This window comes from Saccopteryx leptura, chromosome 2, assembly GCF_036850995.1.
Source record: "Saccopteryx leptura isolate mSacLep1 chromosome 2, mSacLep1_pri_phased_curated, whole genome shotgun sequence".
Classification (NCBI taxonomy): Eukaryota; Metazoa; Chordata; class Mammalia; order Chiroptera; family Emballonuridae; genus Saccopteryx; species Saccopteryx leptura.
This window is the reverse complement of record NC_089504.1, coordinates 2,807,596-2,826,193: the sequence shown is the minus strand read 5'-3', so window position 1 is coordinate 2,826,193 and position 18,598 is coordinate 2,807,596. Positions and strand designations below refer to the sequence as shown.

The following is an 18,598-nucleotide window of genomic DNA, read 5'->3' as shown; positions in this document are numbered from 1 at the left end:
TTTCCGAGGTTGGAAACGGGGAGGCAGTCAGACAGACTCCCGCATGCGCCCGACCGGGATCCACCCGGCATGCCCACCAGGGGGCGATGCTCTGCCCATCCGGGGGGTCGCTCTGTTGCAACCAGAGTCATTCTAGCTCCTGGGGCAGAGACCATGGAGCCGTATTCAGCTCCTTGGGCCAACTTTGCTCCAGTGGATCCTTGGCTGCGGGAGGGGAAGAGAGAGACAGAGAGGAAGGAGAGGGGGAGGGGTAGGGAAGCAGATGGGCGCTTCTCCTGTGTGCCCTGGCCGGGAATCGAACCCGGGACTCCTGCACACCAGGCTGACGCTCTACCACTGGGCCAACCGGCTAGGGCCGACACTTTTCCATGACACCAAATTTGGTTTCTTAGGTGCAATTTTTACTTGAATAGTACATAATATTTTTTATTTGCTTAGAAAAACGGTTAGTGTGTATTTTTTTTTTTTAATCAGAAATGAGTTGATTTTTTTTTATGAGTAATTTTTTTTAATTTTTATTTATTTATTTTAGAGAGGAGAGAGAGAGGGGGAGAGAGAGAGAGAGAGAGAGAGAGGAGAGAGAGGAGAGAGAGACGGGGGGAGGAGCTGGAAGCATCAACTCCCATATGTGCCTTGACCAGGCAAGCCCAGGGTTTCAAACCGGCGACCTCGGCATTTCCAGGTCGACGCTTTATCCACTGCGCCACCACAGGTCAAGCTAGTGTGTATTTTTATTTTCCCTGTTTCTCTCTTTTTTTTATTTAAGGGGCTCCATATATTCTTCTGCACCTGGGGCCTCAGCCGATCTTAATCCGCCTCTGGCTAGAAGGGGCACCCTGCTGCCCCATTGCTCTCTGCTTCCTCCTCCAGGAAGGCCTCTCCCTGTTTCCTTCCTCCCTCTCTGTTTCCTGTGCCCCATCTCCAGACTCTGAGGGCCTGGGGTGTGGAAGCAGCAGTGCCTGGTGTGTGTGTGCGCATGTGCGCGTGTGTGCATATGTGTGTGTGCGTGTGCATGTGCGTGTGTGTGTGCATGTGCGTGTGTGTGCGTGTGTGTGCACAGGTACACATCCCCACACACGGCTGCTGTAGGGAAAGAGTCCCGCTGGGTTCAGGTGCCTCCCTGCCATCACTGGGCAGGTGACCTTGCTCCTCTGGGCCTCAGTGTCCTCACGTGCCCAGTGAGGGCATCGGCAAGATGCCCCCAGCACAGCTTGTTGGGAGGAACATGGTGGGAGGCAGCGCTGTGCCTGCTGGTGGGGTTGGGGAGCAGTTTCCACGGACATGCCTGTGGGAGCACGTGTGAGTCACGTGGTCACTGTCACCTGCAGACTCCTTGTCCTGGGTGGAGCCCCTTAAGTGAAGGAGGGACGTGTCCTCTAAGCTCAAGAGACCCTAACTTGCCATGTGACCTCTGTCAGGGCGCCCCCCTTCCGTGGGTCTCAGTTGTCCCGGCCCTTAGATGGGGTGCTGGGCCAGAGCCTTTTGGTGACGTTCAGTCCTGCCTCTCCCGGGGGCCACGTAAGGGACAGAGGGTGGCCCCAGAGGGCTGGCAGTGCACGACGGAGAGGAGGCAGCAGGGCTAGGGTGCCCGCCAACCAGGACACCCCCCTTTCCACCGCCCAGGGTGGGTGGCCGTGGGCACCGTGGCAGGGGTGGGGGGTCCCGCTCTGGCTGAGGGGCTAAGTCAGCAGGTCTCCTGATGTTGGGGACCCTGGTTGTGTTGGAGGGAGGAGTTCCCTTCCCCAGGCTGTGTTTGGCTGCTGCAGGGGGGGTCTTCCCAGGGGTCTCTAGCCTCCTCTGCCCACTGTGCCCACCAGGGCCCCGTCTTACCAGATGCCTCCTGCCCGAGGCGTTCGGCGCCAGCGGAAGGCAAGTCAAACAGGACTCCGTCTAGAAGGTGACCCACCTGGCAGCTCTCCTGGTCCCCTGCTGCCTATAAATAAAACCGTGACGTTCATACGACGCTGCCCGAGCTGCCAGGCCCTGCGTGGCTCCACAGCGTCACGGCTGGTTGGTTCTCGGCCGCGCTCCCGTGCCCCTGCCCGGTCCTCCAGGCGGGCGCTGCCCCCAGGCCCTGGGCGCGCCTGGGCCCCCTGCACGCCGGGGCCGCCTGGAGGGGAAGGAGTCCCCGTGAACAGGCCGCACTGTGGGGAGCGTGGGCGGCCAGGTGACGGTGCCGTCACCCTCGCTGGGGCTGAGGAAGCCGGGGACAGAGAGGCCACACGGCTGTGAGGGGCGGAGCAGGGTCTCGGGCTGGGGGTGGGGTCTGGGCCGTCAGACCTCGGAGAGCCTGCTGCTTTAAGCTGCCCACTGTCCTGAGAGTTCAGCCACGCCCCTTTGGCTGTCTGTCTATCTGAGCCTCAGTTTCCCCACCTGATAAAATGAAGTGGCTGAGCTAGGCCACGTGCTTCTCAGCTGTGTCCTGTGTCTGAGGCTTTAGGGTTCTGTGTAGGGGACAGACCTTGGAGACTCCAACCTCAGGGCCTCAGGGGCATGGACCTGTCTGGGTTCTGGGTCTCTGTCAGCACTGAGGCTGGCCCAGTCAGTGTGTGCAGCTGCCTCCTGGCTGGTCGGCTCTGCTGGCCTGTTACCGTGTTTGTTGTGACGGAGGGTGACCCAGCGCTCCCCCACATGGAGGGTCCGAACCCGGCGGAGGCGGGGGCGGGCTGGAGCCCAGCAGCCTCTGCAGCGGCCCCGTGGGCTCCAGGCCATCTGCCCGCCAGCTCGAGCTCCCCACCCCGCCCCCACCTGCCCTCAGACTTCCCCGCAGAGCCAGGCTTGCAGAAGCTTGGCCTCCAGGCCTCCTGCCTGGCTCCCTGGCCCAGCTGGTGCCCTGTTAAAGGTGCAGCCTCTCCCTGAGTCTCTCACCATGAGGACAGGCAATCCCTCACTCGAGTCGGTCCTCTGAGTCTTGGAGAGCGCAGCCCCTGCCGTGTGGACACAGGGAGGACACAGGGCCTGCCGCCGGGGAGCTTCGTGGCCCCGGAGAGGGGCCTGGTTGGGTCCCAGCATCTCTTGAGTGGCCGCCGGAGGGGGCCTGTCTAGAAGCACTTGGCTGTGGGTGGCGGGGAGCTGTTGACAGGGACACCATGGCTGTGTGGCAGCGTGACGGGTCACCTAGCAGGCCCAGGGGAACCCCCTCGCACGAGCAGGGAGCCCTGACACCTCCAGCCTGGAGGAGGGAACGTGGGTGTGCCAAGTCCGGAGAGAGGGCTGCTCACTGAGGACTGTGGCCTTCGCAGAACGTGGCTACTGAGAGGCGGTGGGTGGGGCCAGAGCCGTGGGCACCCCTCCTCCCCTCTCCCCTCCCTCCTTCCTTCCCTCCGGCATTGGCCAAACACCTGCAGAAGCCAAGGGGGCCAGGGGTGGGCCGGGCTGCCTGGAGCTCCGCCCCTCGGAGCCAGGGCAGGGGGCTGGGTCTGGCGGTGCAGAGGTGGTGGACAGCTGGTGTAGGCGAGGGTGGGGCGGGGGGGCTGTGTCTGCCCCACAGAGGCGTCTGGGGAGGGTGTGGGGAACGAGCCTGTCTGAGGCCAGTGGGCAGTGGTGCGTGGGAAGGCCCGGGAGGGGCTGCAGCTCATGGGGAGGGGAGGCGTGGGGCTGGTCTAGGATGTAAACCAGGACCGGCCAGAAATAGGGCAATCCAGGTGGGGTCAGGCTGGGCGGAGGGGGGGGGGGCGGGAGGCAGCAGCGTCTGGCCTGGGGGGCGTCTTTGGGAGGCCGAGGCCCCTCTGCTGAGCCCCCACCTCCAGAGCTGGTGGAAGCCGGCCAGAGGGTCAGAGCCAGCCGCTGTGTGAGTCAGCCGGCCTGAGCACACACCTGTGCGGGACGGGCCTGGCCCCCAGGGCGCCTCCCTGCGAACGTCCTCCCCGCGGGGGCCCCCAGAGGCCGCGGCTCATCAGGGCCTCTGGGAGGTGCGTTCAGGATGGCCCCCAGGGAGGGGAGGAGGTAGCTGCGAGGGGCCGGGGCCGAGCGGGGTGGGCTGCGGGCGCGCCCCCTGCCTTTGGGGGGCCCAGCGTGTGGATGCCGGAGGTCTGCAGAGGGCACGGCTGACTCTGGGCCGCGAGGTCCACGCTCAGGCATGGTGAGGGGCCCCAGGGGCTGTGCGCAGGGCGCCGTGACCGCCTGAGCTGGTCTGGGAGTCGGGCTGCAGGGCGGCTCACGCCCTCGCCCGTCCCCTCTCCCCAGGGCCGACGGCCGCCAGCGCCCACCCTGTGTTCCCACAGCCCTGCTGTTCCTGCAGGGGGCAAGCCGCCCATGCCACTGAGGTGCCAGGGGGGACCCGGGCCTGGCCTGGGGGCTCTGCATCCCAGCGCAGGACGGCTCCACCTCCCACCAGGAGCCTTGTGGACCAGGGTGCAGCCCGAGGGGGCTGGCCCAGCTCTGCCTGTCCTGGTCCTCCCAGGGCCTGGTGGCCCTGGGTTTGAGCCAGGGGCTCTTTCCAGGACCTTCCTTGCAGCAGGGCGGGCGTGTGCACAGAAGTGTCTACACAACGTTCCACAAGTTGCCCCACCCAGGCTCCCACCGTGGGGTGGGGCCCCCAGGGGTCCCGAGAAGCCGGGGGTCTTGCTTGGGGTGGGGGCCGAGGAGCTGGCCCTGAGGAGGCCAAGGGTGTCCCGGGACTCAGCAGGGCAGGGCCTCAGGAGGGTGGGCTCAGGCGGGCTCAGGGGAGGACCGCTCGTCCCGGGGCTGGTCCTGCCACACCGTGGCATCCGGGCGTCCCTGGGAGGCCCAGCCCTGACCCGCCAGCCAGCTCCGCTGCAGCGCTGCTGTGTGGGCAGCCCCTCCGGCCCCACATCAGCCTCAGGCCGTGGCTCTCCCCCTCTGTTTAAGGTCCTTGGTGCCCCCACCAGAGGAGGGGGTGGGATGTGGGTCAGCCCGGGAGGCTGCAGGGGTCCCAGGAGCCGCCTGGGTGCTCTAGGTGGGCTTGACGGTTTGGCTCTGGTTCATTGTTGGTTTGGGCTTGCCGGGTGACTTCGGGGAGGTCCTGGCCGTCTCCTGGGCAAGGGCATCTTGAGCTGCACGGGCTTTGAAGTCCAAGGTCTTTACACACCCTGTGTGGGGGCCCTGGCCTCCTTGGCTTTTCTACCGCGTGGGTCTGTTTGGGAAGAAAGTTGAAGCGAGCTCTTTCTTCGTCTCCTCCCATCGACTTCTCTTCCTAGGCTCCCTGAAGCCAGGCCGCCTCCGGACTCCCCCGAATCTAGTCAGCCCTCCACACATCTCTTCTCTGGCTCTGGGCCTTTGCACGTGCTAACTCCTCTGCCTGAACTGGTATCCCTGTGCTTCTGGCTCCTCAGTCTCATTGCCCCTTCTTTCGGGAAGCCTTCCTGGGTTTGCCTCAGCCCATGGTTCGTCAAAGCCCTTCTGTCTCTCTGTTGGGATCCCTGCTGAACAGTCAGGTCTATGAGGCCCAGGCCCCACCTGCCCCGGCAGGTCCCGGTGGGCCCACTGGTGGAATGAGCTAGTGAGAGGCAGGCATGCTCTGTGTCTCAGCCGTGCAGGAGGAGCGGCAGCGGGGCAAGGACCGGAACGAGAACGAGGTGGAGTCCACGAGCAGCGCCAACGAGGACATGCCGGTGGAGAAGATCCTGGAGGCCGAGCTGGCGGTCGAGCCCAAGACGGAGACGTACGTGGAGGCCAACATGGGGCTGAACCCCAGCTCGGTGAGTGCGGCCCTCCTCCCGCCTCCCCTTGCGGCGTCGGGGACCGTGGGCCCGGGTGAGCGCGCTCGGGCGGAGGACCCGTCAGCCCGGGCCCCGCTGGGGAGGCCTGCAGCCGGGCCCCGCGGGCGCGTGGCTTGTGGAGCCCGAGTGGACGCCTGGGCTTTGCACTGACCTTCCTGCTTCGTGTCGTCTCCGGTCCATGGCCAGCCGGGCGTCGGGCTGTGTCTGCCCCAGGTTTGCGGGCAGCATCGTGTGTAGGCTTCATCTTTGTCTCCCATCCATTTTTCCCCTGGCTCAGCGGCCCAGACACACCCTGCTCATCTCCCCTACCCTAACCCCAGGCCCTTTGCACACGCTGCCCCTGCCGACTCCTCAGGCTTGAGTCTTAGTGAGGGTGTCGCTTCTTCAGGGAGCCCCTTTCCCTGGGGTTTTCCTCATGCCCCTGCCCAGGTGGATTCAGCCCAGACCTTTCCCTTCTCGGCTCCTAGCACACAGTGATCACATGGTGGTGTGTGTGGTGAGCGAATTCTCATTTGTCACCATGACGCTGAGGGTGGCATCCAAGCTGTCCCTCACTGCCCTCCTTCAGTCAGGGACAGTGACACACCTCCCTGGGGGTGAGTGCTCACACATGGCCCGCACCCCCAGCCTAAGAGAGTGGGGGTCCCCCCTTACCTGCTCATGAGGCTCCAACAGGCTGAGACCCCCTGTCTCCCGCCCTTCTTCCTGCGCTCCACGATGTGTCGCCCTTCTCTGTGACCCTGGACAGTGCTGCCTGGCCTGAGGTCCACCTCTCTGGGCCCGGGGAGGGGAGGGAGAGGCCAGCTGTGAGGGTTTCATGATTTAGCAGAAACACCAAAAAAACAACAACAATCGGGTGATTGGGGAAGGGCTGCGAACTTTTAATTTTGTCGAGTAAGGACATTACTTGGAAAGAGCGAAGCTGGCATCTGCTCCCCACGTGGCTGCAGAGGAAGGTGGTTGGAACTGCAGAGACAGGCGTCTGGCGGAGTTCAGGGCATCCCCCGGGCGCACCCGGGGTCCACGAACAGCACGCGCCCGCCCTCTCACTCGTGTCTGCCCGCGTGCCGGGGCTTCCCGGGGGCTGGCGCGGGTCCCCTTCCCTCAGAGCGGTCGGAGGCCCAGGAGGCCCAGCCGGCGCGGGTCCCCTTCCCTCAGAGCGGTCGGAGGCCCAGGAGGCCCCGCCGGTGCATCGTGGGCCCTGCAGGAGCCTGGGGCCTCTGCCCACTCGGGCCCACGGAGTTCATTACATGTGTGTTGTTGAGGCCTGTCTGTCTGAGTGGGCGTCAGGGCTTGGAGACGGGTGTTTGCTGAGTGTCCCCCCCAGCCCCTGCCTGACAGGGAGCCCCCCAGGCCCAGCCCTGTTCCTTCTGTGCAGGTCCCATTGCCCGTGTCCCCTGTCCCCCACATCCTGTCTTGACCCATCCCAGGGGTACAGCAGACGGGTAACCTGGGCGCCCCACTTCCAGGGCCCGGCCTGCTTGGGGTCCCCGCTGACACCGTCCCCATGGCTCCGGGTGCCCCGCTCGGAACCCCCGGCCCTGCTGAACCCGGTCGCCTTGGTGCCAGCTTGCCCCTCGGCTGGCCCTTCACGCAGCCCGGAGCGCTGAGACTGCGCTTTGCTCCTGGGCAGGTGGTCTCTGTCGGGAAGCTCTTCCGAGGAGCCCCAGCCGTGTGGGTTCTGGAACGGGGGCTCCCTGTGTCTGCCCGGTGTCCAGCTGCCGGCCCCTCCACTGCGCGGGACCCAGAGGGTCTGCCGTCCAACCCCACTGGCCAGGGGTGGGGAGCAGGGTCCCCTGAGGCCCGCCTGGGTTTCCTCGTCTGTGGGAGTGACCGGGAGTCCCTGCTGGCTAGAGCTTTCTGGAACAGCCTCTGCTGCCACCCCGTCCATCTGTGTGACACTTCTGTGTCTGGCGGGAGGAAAACGTGGGAGGAGCTGGGAGCGCCCGCCAGCTGGGCCACGGTGACCCCAGAACCCGAGCCCAGCCCCCAGCACCATCCAGGTCTCGGCTTCTTCCTCGGTGACACGGGGTCACCTACCCCCTACCCCTGCAGTAGGGCCGACTGAGTCACGGGATGGGTGGTCTTTCTGTGGCTACTGTAGCAAGTGACCCCCACCTGAGTGCTTAAGACAGCACAGACTTGAGGGTCTAACACTTGTCAAGGTCAGAAGTCTGGAAACAGCCCACGGGAGTGAAGGCAATGTGTCAGCCCGGCTAGTCCTGCTGGGGGCCGGTCCCCCCTGGAGGCTGGTTCCCCCTGGAGGCTGGTCCCCCCTGGAGGCTGGTTCCCCCTGGAGGCTGGTCCCCCTGGAGGCTGGTTCCCCCTGGAGGCTGGTTCCCCCTGGAGGCTGGTCCCCCCTGGAGGCTGGTTCCCCCTGGAGGCTGGTCCCCCTGGACGCTGGTCCCCCTGGAAGCTGGTCCCCCTTGGAGGCTGGTCCCCTGGAGGCTAGTTCCCCCTGGAGGCTGGTCCCCCTGGAGGCTGGTTCCCCCTGGAGGCTGGTCCCCCTGGAGGCTGGTCCCCCTGGAGGCTGGTCCCCCCTGGAGGCTGGTCCCCGCTGGGGGCTGGTTCCCCTGGAGGCTGGTTCCCCCTGGAGGCTGGTTCCCCGGAGGCTGGTTCCCCTGGAGGCTGGTCTCCCTGGAGGCTGGTCCCCCCTGGAGGCTGGTCCCCCCTGGAGGCTGGTCCCCCTTGGAGGCTGGTCCCCCCTGGAGGCTGGTCTCCCTGGAGGCTGGTCCCCCCTGGAGGCTGGTCTCCCTGGAGGCTGGTCTCCCTGGAGGCTGGTCCCCCCTGGAGGCTGGTCCCCCCTGGAGGCTGGTTCCCCTGGAGGCTGGTTCCCCTGGAGGCTGGTCTCCCTGGAGCCTGGTCCCCCCTGGAGGCTGGTTCCCCCTGGAGGCTGGTCCCCCCTGGAGGCTGGTTCCCCCTGGAGGCTGGTCCCCCCTGGAGGCTGGTCCCCCTTGGAGGCTGGTCCCCCCTGGAGGCTGGTCCCCCCTGGAGGCTGGTCCCCCTTGGAGGCTGGTTCCCTGCTGGAGGGCCTCCCCCTGGGGGCTTCTTCCTCCTGGAAGCTTCCATGCCTTCCCCAGGACCAGAGGCCTCGCACTCTGGGTCACAGCCCGTCCCTCCAGCTTCGGGGTGGCCTTGTCCTCCCTGCTCTGTCCTCACATCTCCTCCTGACTCGGACCTCCTGCCTCCTTCTCTAAGGACTCTTGTGGTGGCACTGGGCCCACTGTATCGTCCCGGGTCCCTTCCCACCCTAAGACTGTTAACTCATTCACTTCTGCAAAGTCCCTGTGGCCATGTAAATGTCACGGTCAAAGGTCCCGGGATTCGGACGTGGTGTCTGTGTCTGGGGGCATACTCAGCCCCTGCTGGGCTAGCGGGGCCTGGTCCGGGCTGAGTTCTCTGCGTGCTGCTCACCACGATGCCTCCCTCACCCAGCCCAACGACCCCGTCACCAACATCTGCCAGGCGGCGGACAAGCAGCTCTTCACGCTGGTGGAGTGGGCCAAGCGGATCCCTCACTTCTCTGAGCTGCCCCTGGACGACCAGGTCATCTTGCTGAGGGCCGGTGAGTGGCAGCCTGGCGGGGCTGGGCGGAGTCATCCTGCCACGGTGGGCAGGGCTGCCCTTCTCCCCGGGCCTCAGTTTGCCCCTCTGTAGAATGGGTGACCCTTGCTTTGTAGGATTGTGGTCAGGATTACGTGGTTAATCCACGGATGGGTCAGCCGTGGAACCCGCAGCCTTGGGAGCCCTCAGGAGCAGAGGCCACGGCACTGACCCTGTGACTGTTCCACTGAAGGTGGCTTCGTGCTACCTGACTCATAGGAGTTGTGGAAACATTTGGATACAAGTGGTTTTCAGTTTTCTTTCTAGACCGTTTCTAAGCCTTGGACGCTTGGTGTTTGGTTTCTCTGCTGGCATCACAAGCGTGCCAAGTGGGCCGGTGGCTCAGACACGCCTCGTTTTAGATGGATCGTTGACTGTTTTGTGGGGTTGCACAGAGCACATGTGGAATTCTGAGAGTTTGCTATTGGGGCCCGACAGGCAGCCGCTGCTCCATGGTTGTGTCAGCAAATCGCGGGAGCTCCCACGTCTCTGTGGCATGAGCTACCCTGTGTGTCCCAGAGAGAACAGTGGGCACACTGATGAGTGCCCGTGGCATGAGCTGTCCTGTGGCCATTCCGTGTGTCCCAGAGAACAGCGGGCACTCTCACTGATGGCTAAGTGACAGGAGCATCCTGCACTTGGCAAAAAGACTTCCCTGGGCACACGAGTCTGGGGGTGCCCGAGTTGAATGCCCACCGGGATGTTCTGTGAGGGCCTCAGGGCCTTTGCTGCACCAGCGTGTCCTGTAGAAGGGGGATGTTTTCCAAGTGTGGGTGCTCAGGAACCTCTTCTGTGGAGCGTTCACGGGATTAGGGTTCCGTGGGGCCCACTCTGGGCACCCTAGCTTCTTGGCTCCCCCAACATGACGGGCCTGTGATGGCACATGCTGCCTTTGAGGGCACCGGCGAGGGGCGGGCGGGCCCCGGGGGCCTGGACACAGCTGACTGACCGTCTCCCCGCTCCCCGGCGCCCCAGGCTGGAACGAGCTGCTCATCGCCTCCTTCTCCCACCGGTCCATCGCCGTGAAGGACGGGATCCTCCTCGCCACGGGGCTGCACGTGCACCGGAACAGCGCCCACAGCGCGGGGGTGGGCGCCATCTTCGACAGGTGGGGCGGCCTTCTGCCCGGGCTCACGTCCGCATGCTGTTTGCTCTGTTGGTGACGGTCACGGGTGGGGCGCTGAGGGAAGTCCGAGGCGAAGGTCAGCGCTCTCCCACCGGGATCCTCGCGGCCACGCTGCTGCTTTGGTTTCTTCCCACCCAGTTCTCTGTCCTCAGTCCCGTACGTGGGGAGGAGAGCTGTGCTCTGTATCTTTTATTTTTTGTTTTTTGTTTTTGTATTTTTCTGAGGTTGGAAACGAGGAGGCAGTCAGACTGACTCCCGCATGTGCCCGACCAGGATCCACCCGGCATGCCCACCAGGGGGTGATGCTCTGCCCATCCAGGGCATCACTCTGTTGCAACAGAGCCACTCTAGCACCTGAGGCAGAGGCCATGGAGCCATCCCCAGCGCCCGGGCCAACTTTGCTCCAATGGAGCCTTGGCTGCGGGAGGGGAAGAGAGAGACAGAGAGAAAGGAGAGGGGGAGGGGTGGAGAAGCAGATGGGCGCCTCTCCTGTGTGCCCTGACCGGGAATAGAACCTGGGACTTCCACATGCTGGGCCGACGCTCTACCGCTGAGCCAACGGGCCAGGGCCACGAGAGCTGCACTCTTTAAAAAGCAGAAGTTGCTTGTTCTGCAGATGTGGCTTCACGGTGTCTGTAAGGTCTTGCGTGTCAGTTTTTGGAGCTGTGACTGTTACGTGTCACAGCCGGCACGTGCCCCGTGTGGTGACCTGTCCCTGAGCGGTCAGCTCCGTCTCAGCTCCTGCTCCTGGCGCCTGCTTGGTGGAGCTCGGCCACTGCTCAGCACCCCCGGGGGCCTCGTGGGGGCAGGCCAGGCCCGCGCCCAGGTCCCGGCAGCCTGTCTGTTCCGTGTAGACTGCACGCCAGGGACACGGCTCACCTGGCAAGGTGGCAGGAGCTACCCGCCCCTGTCTGCTGTCCCCTTGACTGGAAGAGGTGGTTGTGATGTGGGCGCTCCAGGGCTGTGCCTTGGGCTGCCCGTGCCCTCTGCAGCTGGGTGTCGGGTGGCCGTGGGCTTGGTCCCCCATGTCCGGGTCCCTGGCTCACCTTGTCTTAGCTGTCACAAGGTGCCCTTAGTCTCCACTTTCTCAGAATAAAGTCCCACATGCAGAGCCTCTCCAAGCAGCGGGGACACCCCGCCCCAGGGCAGGAAGGGGCAGGCCTGGCGTGGCAGACCTCGAGCCCTGTCCCCCTGTCCGGCAGCTCCCAGGTTGGCCTCGCCCTTCTCAGCGGCCCTCCCGGGCCATGCCAGGCTCCCTGAGTCCTGTGGGTACTTCGGGGGGCAGCCCAGCGAGGGGCCCGGTCTGACACGGGTCTGGGTGTTTGCCCACTCCCTGCGCAGGGTCCTGACAGAGCTCGTGTCGAAGATGAGAGACATGCACATGGACAAGACAGAGCTGGGCTGCCTGCGCGCCATCGTCCTGTTCAACCCCGGTACGGCTTCCTGCCCCGCGGTCTGCACTGGGGGACCCCTGCCGGCCACAGCGGCCCGTTTAGGAAGGGGCACGGCCACGCTGCCTCCTCCTCTGGCCCCGTGCAGGCCCCACGAGGCGGTCGCTGCAGGCAGTGGGGTTCAGCGAGCCACACTCGTTCGGGCTTTGGCGCGGCCTCCGGCTGGGCCTCAGGGTTCTGCCGTCCAAGGCGTGGCGCCGCTGTGTACCAGAACCCTGGGGTCAGGGAGAGCCAGGCTCCGCCTGAGCGTCCAGTGCTGAGGGAGGACAGTGCAGGTGGTGTCCCTGACGGGCAGGCTGAGGGAGGACAGTGCAGGTGGTGTCCCTGACGGGCAGGCTGAGGGAGGACAGTGCAGGTGGTGTCCCTGACGGGCAGGCCTGCCCTGGGTCTAGTTGGACCAGCCCGCCCCCCCCCTCGGGTGCTGTGTGGAGGGGGCGTTCTGGGAGCTGGCCGGTGCGCAGGTCCCCGGGAGGCTTCCCAGGCGGGGGCTCTGACCTGCGGCCCCTTCTTCCCTGCAGACTCCAAGGGGCTCTCGAACCCGGCCGAGGTGGAGGCCCTGCGGGAGAAGGTCTACGCGTCCCTGGAGGCGTACTGCAAACACAAGTACCCGGAGCAGCCGGGGAGGTGAGCCCCGCCGCGGACCGGCCCCGGGCGGATCGCGTGGTCCTGCGTCCAGTCCCCCTGCCCCGGCCGGACTGTCGCCAGCCCTTCCGGCACCCCTCCTGGGTGGAGGGGAGCCTGGGCAGCACCTGGCTCGCCGGGCCCCGGCGCAGACATGTGCAGACACGCTCGCACACGCTCCTGTGGCCCCACCGCAAGATGGGCCCTGTGCCGGCACACAGTAGGTGCTTGTCTCTGTGGAGGACGTGGAGAAGGCCGTGCTGACCCCACCCCCAGGGGAACCAGCAGAGCAGGGCCTTGGTGCTCGCCCCCTGCAGGGATGGACACCGGCACATAGTAGGCACTTTGTGAGCGCACGCAGAGTGGACAGATGGCGTGACCCCAGGGCGGAGCTTCCTCTCGCCCGCCGGACAGGGGCTGGGTGGGTGGGGCCGTCTGGTTTCCAGGCTCGCAGTGTGGCGGGCACAGTAGGTGTTGGGAGAAGGGAGCCCGCTCAGTGTTGTCCCGATTGTACCCCCTCCTTCCAGCAGGGCACACCCCCTGGTTTGGGGTCCTCCGGGGCAGCGGGCCGCCCACCCCGGCCCACTGGCTGGCGCGCACACAGTTAACCGTGTCCGGGCGGCTGGGCCCTCATCTGGTTCGGTTTAGGGGGAAGCTTCCCGGATGGAGGACGGAGTGGCAGGCTGCTTGTTTTTCCTGGCTCCCCGCCGCGGCCTTCGCGCCAGCTCAGCAGAAAACAGTGCGCTGTCTGGCCCCGCTCCAGAAAATGGGGGTTGTGGGGAGCCCACCACAGGGCTTCTGCCCCCCCCGAATACAGGCGTTATTAATAAGTCTCGAGGTTCCCCCAGACCTGCAGCCCCTCGAGGGTCCTGAGTGGAGAGACCCGGACAGCACGGGGGGGGGGGGCTAGGGGCAGATGCTGACGTTTTTTTTGGGGGGGGGCGGGGGACATTTGACCCAGTTAGCCGAGCCTGAGGTTTCTCCTCCACGAGCCCCCAGACTTCTCCCGGGGTCCCCTGAAGAGACTCCCGGGGTGGGGGGCCGAGGGGCGTCCTGTCTCAGGCCCGGCTCTGGCAGAGCGGTTTCTGGGGGCCGGCTGGGCCCGGCAGGGGCACGGGGCGGGGCTTGCTCGCTCAGACCCCGCCCCGGCTCAGGACCACCTCCCCTTTCTTTGATCTCTCCCTGCGGCAAGTGGCTTCTTGTTGTCCCCCTCCCTCCCCCCTTGTGTAAAATACCGTTGCGACTCCCTGGGACCCTCGGAGAAAGCCCGTGTGTTGTAAACCCCCCACAGAGCCCTGGTCAGCCCTCCTCAGCCCGGCCACTGTCTCGCCCCACCGGCCCCCTCATCCCAGATCCCAGATCTCGTCCACCCTGTGGGTTTTCTTTTGGGGGTCTTCGTGCCCGCCCTCCCGTCTCCAGGCCCTGCCCTGCTCTTCCCACAGCTGGAGGGGCTCCCCTTTCCCGCTGGGGCTCAGCGCACAGGTCTCTGCACATCTGGGGGGGCTCGGGAGTGAGGCTTGCCAGGGTGGAGAGGGTGACCGCCCGCTCGCCCTCACGCCCGCTCTCCTCAGGTTCGCCAAGCTGCTGCTCCGCCTGCCGGCTCTGCGGTCCATCGGCCTCAAGTGCCTGGAGCATCTGTTCTTCTTCAAACTCATCGGGGACACGCCCATCGACACCTTCCTCATGGAGATGCTGGAGGCCCCGCATCAAATGACTTAGGCCCTGGGGCCGGCCGCCCCGCCTGGCCGCCCGCTGCTCTGCTCTCCTCCACGGAGCCCCGTCCCTGCCCCTTCTCTGCCTGGCCTGTTTGGACGATGGGGTGCAGCCCGTCCCTGCTAAGCCTAAGAGATGTGTTGCCACACTCGTGATTTTCAATACTACTTGTCTCTGGACCCAGCAGGGCAGCGGCCTGGCCACGGACTGGGGCGAGGCTTAGCCAGGCCTGTCTGCTCCCCGGGATGCTCAGAGCTGCTCACGGGGATCTCAGGCCCCTGTCCTGGAGCTGCAGCAGGCCGGAAGGGCGGCTTGGTGTGGGTCACTGTGGTCTTGGCTCCCCTGTGAGGAGTGCTTGGCCAGCCCGGCTCCACCCGTGATCAGGGCCGGGGGAGGGGAGGAAGCAGGTGGTGAGGCTGGCGGTCTCCGTGCAGAAGACCCCGCCCGCTCCCTGGGGCCCGCGGGCATCTCTGCCCTCCTCGTGCAGGGTGGGGGTCTCTGCCCTCCTCGTGCGGGGCGAGCGTCTCTGCCCTCCTCGTGCGGGGCGAGCGTCTCTGCCCTCCTCGTGCGGGGTGGGCGTCTCTGCCCTCCTCGTGCAGGGCGAGCGTCTCTGCCCTCCTCGTGCAGGGTGGGCGTCTCTGCCCTCCTCGTGCAGGGTAGGGGTCTCTGCCCTCCTCGTGCAGGGCGAGCAGCCCCTTTTCCAAAGATGAGGTGCAGCTTAGCCCCGAGCCAGTCGCCGCAGGAGTGGACTCTGGGGTTGGGGCCACCTCGAGGCTGCAGGGGCTCTGTGTGCGCCCACCTGCCTCGGCCTTCTCTGCCTCGTTTCAGCTTCTTTTTCCGCCGCCCACCTCCTCGCCTCGGTCCCGTCCCGCCCAGGGTAACACGCTCAGCCTCTTCCAGGCGCTGAGGAGGGCTGAGGCTTAGTCAGCCTCTGCTTGCTGGAGGGCTGGCCTCTGGCTCTCGGCCTTCCTGGACACACTGGCCGTGCCCATGCGGCTCTGCTGCCCTCTTGTGGGCAGAGGTTGCCCCCCCAGCCTGGGAGGCCCACAGGGGTGCCAGGGGAGGAGGGCCGCTCTCCGAGGTCTCCCATCCGCTGTGCACGTCTGCAGAGAAGGTCTCCCATCCGCTGTGCACGTCTGCAGACCGCAGGCAGAGGGAGCTGGGGCATGGCAGCCCGGCGGGGCGGGGCGGGCGGGGCCCAGCCGGAGCTCCGGGAGAGGGCCCCTTCGCCAGCGGGCTGTTCTGTCAGTAAGAGTTTTGGAGTCAGAAACGACTGCAGGCAGCCTCCTCGGGCAGCTGGCTGTTGTCTGGCTGACGGAGCCCTGGGAGGGAGCCCCTCCCAGCACCTGCTCTGGCTGAGGGGGCCGCGTTCAGCTCAGCACCCACTTATGCAGCCTTCTGACCCAACCCGGGCAAGTGGGCACTCGGGGCGTGCGGGTGGGGGTCCCTCAGGTGGAACTGGCCCCTTTTGCACTGTCGTCCCTCCCTCTGGTCTGCATGCTTTCTGTCTCCACAGCCCGTGAGCCCGGCATCTGTCCGTAGTGGGGGCCCAGCAGGAGCAGGGAAGGTGTGGGGGGACGTGGGTGGGGTCCTGTCCATTTAGCCCAAGGGCATCTCTGTAAGAGTGGCTCCCCACCCGCCTCCTGCCACCCACCGCGAGCAGCCCTGGCGGACCGTGTGTGCAGGTGGGGGAGCGGCCTTCCCCAGAGTCTGTGTCCCCAGCTGGTACAGGGCTGCGTTCCCTGGCAGGGCTGGGCAGGAAGGCAGGCCTCTGGGCCTCTGAGGGCAGACGGTCCGTTCTTTGCCTTCCTCTGAGTCCCCAGCCCGGGCTGAGCTTGAGGCATCTGTGCAGAGGCTATGAAAGACTCCATGAACACCTCCCTCTGGCCGCCCAGCCACGCGGCCGCTGCCCCTCTGTCCTCTGTCCGGGGGGTGCTGGAGCCTGTCTGGACGCCCTCTCCGGGGAGGTCCTGGTAGCCTTCGGGGCGTGGTGGCGACAGGCAGCGAGGCAGGCGTTCTCGAGGTGTTCCCTTTCGGGGCCCCCTCCCAGTGGGGGCAATGCGAAGCTGCCCCACACCCAGTACCCCGGTGCCTTCTGCAGCCAGACACACCCGTCTCCCATGCCCAGCCCCTCCTGCTGCCCCGGGCCTCTTGGGAATGTGGGCAGCCCCAAAGGAGGGAAGCCAGAGGGGGTCCTCTGTCGGGGGCTCGGTTTCCCGGGAACTCCGCCGTTCCTGGCCCTGCCGGGCAGTCCGTGCAGCCCCGCGGCGCCCCTGGCCACCAGCTCCCGGCCTCAGGGGCCCCCTGGCCCTGTTCCTGCTCCCACTCGGCTCCTGTAGCCCCACAGCGCCAGCGTCTTAGGCCCATGGGAGCCGCCCTGTCCTCCCTCACCGGCAGCTGCCATGGTCATCACGCCCACGACACCGTGTTTGGAAGAGTGGACCGTGTGGGGCGGTAGCTCATTACTCAGTAGCGAGGTAGAGTTTGTATCTAACCAGATCTCCAGTCGTATTACCCATCTGGTTCAATTAAGGTGATTCTTTTTGTAATTATTATTCTATTTGTGGGACAATCTTTAATTTTCTAAAGATAGCACTAACATCAGCTCGATAGCCACCCTGTGCTGGTTTCTGCCTCGGCCTGGCTGGACACTGCCGGGGCCTGCTGGTGCCTCTGGCCAGTTCCTCGGCAGCGTCACCTCCCCCGGCTGTGACATCCAGACGGGGCTCCCAGGGCTGAGGATTGCAGATGACCGCACCCTGAGTTCGGAAGGTGTCGGCAGAGCCGGTGTGCCCCGCCCCCCAATCCCTTTGGAAGCTGACCCCGCTGGGATGTTCACCAAGATGGCCCCGTTCGCTGAGGTGGCCTCATGTCAGCCTCCGGTCACCCGGAAGCCTGCGCGCGGTCAGCGGAGAAGACGGCCGCACCCCCCCGGGGTTTCCAGGTCTCAGTGTTCCCAAAGGATTCAGGCTGGAGTCTGGGCCGGGGCTCCGTCCTCTGCGGGGCCGCGGGAGGGCCAGTGGGTAACCAGCTGATGTCCCCATCACGGAACTAGGGAGCGCGGCCTGGCCCCCGACCCACGCGGGAGCGTGGCGTGAGAGGCACGTGCTGCGCAGAACCCGCAGGTGGCCGCGCCCCTCCGCAGCGCCGTGGTTCCCAACGTGGCGCGTTTATTTTTAATCAAGAGACTTTTTTTCCCCCTCCCCGTTTTCCTATAAATTTGCTTCGTATAAGCAAGTACATGAGGGCCCCTCCTTTGGTGAAATCGGGTTTGAATGACTTATCTCCAGGCGAGGAACCGCATCTATTTTAAGATGCTTTTGGAGCAGACAGCTCGAGCTGGTCCCCACCCTTAGCCATGCCTTAGCCGGGATGCGTAGCTGGCGCTTCTGAGGTGACAGAGAGAGTAAAGATTAAGAGAAATGTCTAAAGCATCGGGAAAGGTAAAAAAAAAAAAAATCTATTTTTGTACAAATGTAATTTTATCCGTCATGTATACTTGGATGATACGGCGGGAGGGGGGCGGGGCTTGTTCTGTTTCTGCTTCCACAGCGTGAGGTGGGTGTTCTGGGGACACACGTGGTTGGGACGGCGACGGAGCAGAGGCAGGGGTTCTCCGATGACAGGGCACAGGCTTCGTGGCGCCGCTGCACAGGGACCTATCCATCCTTCGGGCCCTGTCCCTGCTGCCGTCGCCTCCTGCAACTCTTGACTGTGAAATCACTTCCCGACGCAGTCGTTCTGGGGCACCGGCCGCAGGGGCCGGGGTGACGGACGGACAGCAGCGTGCGCGCGTCGTGGGAAAGAAGACAGGAGAACCTGAGAGGAGGAACGGAAAATATGAGCGTTTAAAAATACATCATCCTCTCCTCCAGGCCTCGTTTGTTCTGCTCGGGTTTCTGGTTTGGGTCTGGAAAGTTGGTGCAAGGGGCTCTGGGGGCTTCCTGCAGTCCCCCCGTGGAGGGCCAGCTGTCCTCTGCCCGACCCAGGCCAGGTCTGGACAAGGCTCATCGCCAGGACCCCACACGGCCACGTTCGGCCACTTCCCTGCACCATCTGCTGTGCTCCACAGTTCTCTGGGGTCCAGGGCGGGTGCAGTGGCCTGGGAGGGATCCCTCCGCGTCTGCGGGCTCCGCCCTTGTGCGACCGCCTACCTGGCCCCAACGTGGGACGGCTCACCCAGTGCCACAAAATGACAGCATCTCACTGCCCCACAGCTACCTGAGCGATGCCTGCCCTTGGTCTCCAGTGCCACAAAATGACAGCATCTCACCACCCCACAGCTACCTGAGCGATGCCTGCCCTTGGTCTCCACGCGGCCTGGGGGCGGGGCTGGGCCCGAACCCTCCTGTACCTCCTCGGGTCAACGGGCATCCTCCAGGGAGTTGCTGAGCACCCTGGAG

General features: G+C 65.3%; 1 protein-coding gene across 8 annotated transcripts in view; it reads left to right on the top strand.

Moving 5' to 3' along the window:
- The window catches only part of RXRA (retinoid X receptor alpha), a 116,017-nt gene extending 97,946 nt beyond the window's left edge, over nucleotides 1-18,071 (top strand). For 6 of the 8 annotated variants that reach the window (XM_066366740.1, XM_066366738.1, XM_066366744.1 and 3 more), the window contains exons 5-10: nucleotides 5,473-5,660; nucleotides 9,117-9,246; nucleotides 10,260-10,392; nucleotides 11,752-11,843; nucleotides 12,380-12,485; nucleotides 14,054-14,343. In XM_066366740.1, the coding sequence (XP_066222837.1) occupies nucleotides 5,473-5,660; nucleotides 9,117-9,246; nucleotides 10,260-10,392; nucleotides 11,752-11,843; nucleotides 12,380-12,485; nucleotides 14,054-14,201 (797 nt within the window). In that variant the 3' untranslated portion in view covers nucleotides 14,202-14,343. Of the gene's footprint in view, nucleotides 1-5,472; nucleotides 5,661-9,116; nucleotides 9,247-10,259; nucleotides 10,393-11,751; nucleotides 11,844-12,379; nucleotides 12,486-14,053; nucleotides 15,277-15,309 lie in introns of those variants that run through there. The other 2 variants (XR_010749153.1, XM_066366739.1) reach the window with 2 other exon arrangements.
- Nucleotides 18,072-18,598: the final 527 nt, after the last annotated feature.